At 42.7% G+C, this 6000-nt stretch overlaps 1 protein-coding gene across 2 annotated transcripts in view; it reads right to left on the reverse strand.

Moving 5' to 3' along the window:
• The window catches only part of GOLM2 (golgi membrane protein 2), a 103609-nt gene extending 98675 nt beyond the window's left edge, over window positions 1–4934 (reverse strand). For both annotated transcript variants that reach the window (XM_041744368.1, XM_041744367.1), the window contains exon 1: window positions 4302–4934. In XM_041744368.1, coding sequence (XP_041600302.1) covers window positions 4302–4628 — 327 coding nt within the window. In that variant the 5' untranslated portion in view covers window positions 4629–4934. The remainder of the gene's footprint in view (window positions 1–4301) is intronic.
• Between the last annotated feature and the right edge of the window lie 1066 nt (window positions 4935–6000).

Raw genomic sequence — 6000 nt, forward strand, 5'->3', positions numbered from 1 at the left:
CTTTAGTTAATAATAATGTATCAATAGGGATTCATTAACTATGACAAACATACCAAACTAATGTAAGATGTTAATAATAGGAGAAACTAGGTGTGGAGTATATGGAAACTCTCTGTACTATCTTTGCAGTAATTCTATATATCTAAAATTGTTGTAAAATAACAAGTTTTACTCGCCAGAGTGAGTGTGGCAAACAGGGGGGAGGGTTAGAGGGAAAGGGGAAGCAGACACCCATTAAGCTGGAGCTGGAGGAGGGGCTTGATCCTAATCCTGAGAGACCCAGAGATCGTGACCCCAGCCAAAAACCAAGAGTTGGCAGTTCAAATGACTGAACCACCCAGCCATCCCTAAAAGTTTATTTAAAAAAAAAGAAAAATATAGCCTGAGCAAAGACTGCCTTGACAACACCTGCTACACATATCCTAACTAAAGCAGCTCAGCAAGGCAAAGGGATTTTTAGTGCGAAACATCTATCGGAAAGACAGTTGTAAATGGGGGGTGATGCCTCCATAGGATCACGGTTTCGAAAGACTATAAAAGAAGTACCTAGGGGCACCTGGGTGGCTCAATGGTTGAACGTCTGCCTTCAGCTCAGGTAGTGATCCTAGGGTCATGGGATCAAGTCCCCCCCTCCCCCATCAGGATCCCTGCAGGGAGTCTGCCTCTCTCTCTCTCTCTCTCTCAATAAATAAATAAATAAACAAACAAATAAATAAATAAATAAAATCTTAAAGAAAAAAAAAAGAAGTACCTAGTCAGGCATCCAAACACCACCATTGATACATAAGATAAAAACCCTGAGAACCACCAAAACCACATGCAGATCTGAGGTCAGTGCCCACATTGCCTTGGGAACATATAAAATTTAACCTACACCTCAGACACTACCTACCACGACAATGAGAATATTAATAGGACACCTTAGGATGCAGTTAAGGAAATCTAACTTGACTGACTTAAACAATTAGGTAAATTTTTTTTTATCTCACATAACAAGTGCCAATATCCTATTACAATATTCTACTCTATAATCTTCAGTGCCTCAGCCATTCCTTAGCTAACTCTCCCGGCACTTTTGTAGTCTCCATTTCAGGTATCACATGCAGGAGGAACAATATCTGACAGAAGAAGATCATCTCTTCAAGTGAGACTCTGGAAAAGCACCTGTCAAGTATTTTGCAGAATGTCATTCAGTTGGAGTTTGATGCTTTCTCATGATTAGACTGGGGATTTTTAGATTTGGGATAAGAATACTAAAGAGAAGCAAGTGCCATTCTTTTAAGGAGAAAGGAAACTCCCCCTCACAACTCATCAGCCACATCATAGTCCCCTTCCTAAATTAATCACTAGGAAGAATAATGAAATTACCATAATCAGTTTAGACCAATCAGGACTTAGCCCTGAATCACAAAGGGAATGATATATACTAGACAAAAAAGGGCTGGTCTGCAAAAATAAAGCATATGTGAATGGACACTGAGCAGGCCACCACCAGTGTCTGTAGGTAAAAACCCTAAAAGGCAGAGCCTCTACTCAAGAGACTGCATTAAATGAACAAGCCTGTTTTAAAATGAAAGAAACATTTTTCATTGTGCAATTTACTTCTCCTTCCTCTAACACTATCACCACCCAGAGGGATTTTCAGATCAGTTATTGAAAATAAGAAAGTTTCAGGCTTTGTTTTTTCTACAATATGATTTGCAATGTGTCAAGTTCGATACTTAAATATCTCAGATCTGTACAATATCCGGGTAGGTACTGTGATCCCCATTTTACAGATGAGAAAATGACCTCAAAGTAGTTAAATAAGTTGCCCAACATCACATAGCTACAAACTGAGTTAGAATTCTAAGCTATATCTCCAGTCTTCAAAGCTTGAAATGTTTTTTAAGCTACCATATACTTACTCTCCCAGATATCAATGGAGTAGCAGCAATAAAGGAAACATCTCTGAAAGATAACTTTCATCTATAGCTCCTCTAGACCAAGGCTACCCTCTCTATAAACAGCTCAAAGCCCCCTCCTTAGCCTCCAAAAGAAACCTGCACAAGTACTCCAACAAAGATGTTATAGCTAGCTCAAAATATGGAACTAACATACAAGTAAGATTAGATTTGTGAGCCAGTTGCATAAATTATCCAAACAAAAGTAGTTAAGATACCTAGGGCAACATTTCCCAAACTAGTGTGCTTTGCTGGATTCTTCTCTAGCATGATAACAAGTAGGCCATGAAAATAGTACTCTGTGATCAAATTAACTGAGAGACTAGGCTAAACAAAATTAAATAGGCTTATCAACCACAAGAGCCTTTATACACTACCAGGCATTATAAATTCCAAGAAAAGCATATTCTACTTATAATGTTTAGCATTTATCTCCAGAAAAGAAGGTTTTCCTTTTTAATCCTGACCACCTATAAACAATTCCTAGGAGAGTATTCTGTTTTAACACCATTTTGAGAAATACTACCCTAAGGCGAAAGCAAAGGCCCAAGAATAGAGTTCATTATTAAGGGGCTGGAGGCAAACAAACAAACAAACAAATCCAATAAAGAATATAGTGAAAAAGGCAGGAAGCAAATCTGGAGAGTTCAATATTATAGAAGCAAGAAAGGAGATGACTTCTAAAAAGAGACAATCAACAGAACCAAACTATCAAGAGATTAAACAGATTGAGAGTAAAAAATTGTTCAGATTGGACTAGGAAAACTGTCACTTGTGACCTCTGAGAGAATAGCTTCAGAAAAGGGAAGGAAAGAAGGATGTGCAGGCAGAATTTTAAAAGAGTAAGATGGAAATGATAAAAAAAGTAGATGAAGCATTTCTAGATGACCAATAATTGTGGTTTACCAATGAAAGTAAGAAAAGTAATTGGTTGGTTGGGAGAAGGCGGTATATAGAGAAATGAAAAAAATTTAGAATGGGTGCACCTGCACCTGGTTAAAGGTAAAAGTGAAAATATACCGAAAGAAACTGATAGTTACAGATCATTAGATGGAAGAAATGAAACCTAGGGTATAAATGACTAGAAAAAACATATCTCTCAGATTGGAGAGAATTTGAATAGACCTTATTTTAATACCCCCACCCAGGAGTTCAGTGTGTAGTATGTGTATAAGTTTGCTGATTTGTTGCTCCTCTCAGAGGACGTCTATGTTGTGGGCAAAAGGAGAAGGTTATAGAGCAGCAATTACCTGAGGGTCCCAACCTGTACGAAAATAAGAAGTCAGGTGGAGGCAGATAACAGTAAGGAAGTTGGAGCTGATGGAGATTTTAACTTTAACTTATAATGACTTAGGGATGAACGATTTTGATGCAAAACTACAACTTACAGTAGGAACATACAAAAAAGTAATGTGAAGATGACCAAAGAAGGTTCCAGAAAAAAGGAATCTACTTAACCCACTCAGATCTTTTTCACAACTCTGCCATACCAACAGAAGTTGCATAAGTCATAAACTAATAATGTAACTCCAATATGCTGGAGAGAAAAAAGACTATTTAGTAGCAGGTCTAGTTACAGTCCAGCTTTAAACTTTTTAAATCAAAACTTTGTATATTTTCCATCTACATAAAATGCCAACCCCAAGAGCTACTTAGGCATGAAAATTTTCGCTTTTATTTAAGAACTATAAGGACACTGACATGAGATTCTGTTGCTTAGGACATAATCATAAATTCTATCTTTTAGGCTAATTTCATTAATTCAAATTGAGTACATAATTTTGGATTAACTATATCTAAGTCACAAGTGTGGCCCATATATGGCTCCAGAGTCCATTTATCATAACATTTTGAACACAAAAAAGGCAGTAACATCGGATTCTTCAACTGTTTAATATATCAACCTACAGAGTTCAAGAAAAGTCATACTGCTTAAAAAATATATATAAGTACCGGAGTTAGAGGAGGCCCCAGTCTTTAAATAAAGAAATTAATATTGATCAGTGTGCACGGAATCCTTATTCCAGATCTGTGTATCTGTAAACCCAAGGCAGCCACATAGGCCAGATGACTACTACTGCCAGCTCAGCAGCTGAGCTTGGTGAAAAGGCGGCATCCACACACACAGGCCACTCTTGAGAACCAGAACTTATGGCCAGTTTCATCTGGTAGATCCTGGAGAACGTGGCAGTGATAAACCGGGAAAAGTCTGACAGAAACAGGATTGTTGGCGGTAAGGGGGGGCCTCTAGGGCTGCAATCCTGGAAGGCATAAAGCAGCCGCGGCGGGCTAACCCCCCCAACCCGGGGCTGAAAGAAACTATGGAGGTTGAGAGGGGAGGGGAGGGCTCGTCCTCACCTTGTCATCCTCGCATCTTTTCCCCAGGCCCTCCCTGGCCTGCAGCCGGCTGCTGAGGCGGCCGTAGTCGGCCTCCTTCTGGTCGATCTGTTTCTTGTGCGAGTCCACCAGGAGCAGGAGGTCTGAATTGCGTTTCTCTAGGCGCCCGCGGGCCACCTCGGTGCGCTGGACCTGGCCCTGCAGCTCGGCCACCTCCTCCTGAAGCAGGACGTGGCGGGAGGAGATACTCCAGTAGTTGAAGGCGAGGACCGCGATGACCACCAGCAGCACCACCAACACGAAGGAGGGCAGGCGGCCTGCCCGCCGGTTAGCTCCGAAACCCACCATGGGGTCGAACTAGCTGTGCCCTCGGGCCTCGCCGCCGACACCTGCGGGCAGAAGCTCAGGCCTTAGCAGCTGAGTTGCCTGGGGGACGCGGCCCCAGGGCCGGCCGAAGGAGGAGGCGGGCCAATCCGCCTGCCGGCTAGCCGGAGAAGGGGGCGGGGCCGCAAGCCGCAGGCCCCTCCCCGCCCCCCCTCCTCAAATCCGGTCAAAGCGCGTTCCCAAAGCTTCGAAAACGACCCTGCACCCGCCGGGTGGAACCTGGAGAACCCAGCTGCCCGCACCGGGAGCCCAACACCTCAGGGTCGGGGGGCGGGGAAAGGTGCCGGAAGGGGGCGGGTTTAGCTCTGGCCCCGCCCATTGGCTGGGTCCGGGTCGCTTAGGCGAACATTGCCTAGTTTCCGCCGACGCCCCCTCTTCTCGCGAGAAAGTGAGTTTCTCTCGCCCTTTATATTCTTATCTCGCGAGTGTTATCGCTACTGGGAAGTGTTGTGTTGATTTTGGTGCTCTGTATTAGCTCTTGCACCTGAATTCGAATCCCTTCAGTTTTTACCCCCTCGGTTCCCTTGACCCACGATTTAGGGAGTGCCTACCCTACCTTGAGAGTTTTTTTGTCTTTGAGGACATCTGCGCTGCGACCGTTTTGTAGGGAAAACAGTAGGTGAGCTGAGGACAGAGAGGGCGACTAGTAAAGTTTCGTACTTGATGCAGTAAAAAGAGATTTTCTCGTTTGTGCTAATGATGTGGAGAGTAAACAAAAAAGACCATTAAAATAGCGGTGCCCCAAACACTACAAGAAGAATCAAGAGAAACTGAGCTTTACGACTGAATGGGGTGGTGCCATCCTGGTTTCCAAGGTAACTGCTTTCAGGAAACAAGAACTTCAGAATGCGTGAGTTCTGTTCTTAAACTCACCGCTGCTTTTGCTTTGAGTTAGGCTTCCGAATAGAAAACCGAGAGGCTGCCCTCGATGAATGGTAACTAACGCTGTTACAGCTAGCACGCTCTGGGTTAGAGAAATAGTAGCTCTTTTACAAATTATTTTTGCATGCCTGGTCTCCTGTTATCCTCTCAAACAGCACAGTTTTACACATGAGGAATCCAAGACACAAAGACGTTCTAGAAGCTTTCTCAAAGTCTTGTTTGAGACAGTTAAGCTTGGATCTAGAACACTGTTCTCTAATTTCATTGCTCTTTGCGTTATGCCAGGCTAACCATTGCTATATGTTCAGGTTTATTCATAATGACACAGGAAAAAGCTGCCACCCTTTCTGTTTTTTTCTGCAGATTTCCTTTGTCCTGGCATAAAAATTTTTGAACGTTATTGGCTCTGTCCTGTTTAAGGAAACAGAATTGCTTTCTTTTTCAAACTTCCATG

This window comes from Vulpes lagopus, chromosome 2 (assembly GCF_018345385.1).
Source record: "Vulpes lagopus strain Blue_001 chromosome 2, ASM1834538v1, whole genome shotgun sequence".
NCBI classification, from domain to species: Eukaryota; Metazoa; Chordata; class Mammalia; order Carnivora; family Canidae; genus Vulpes; species Vulpes lagopus.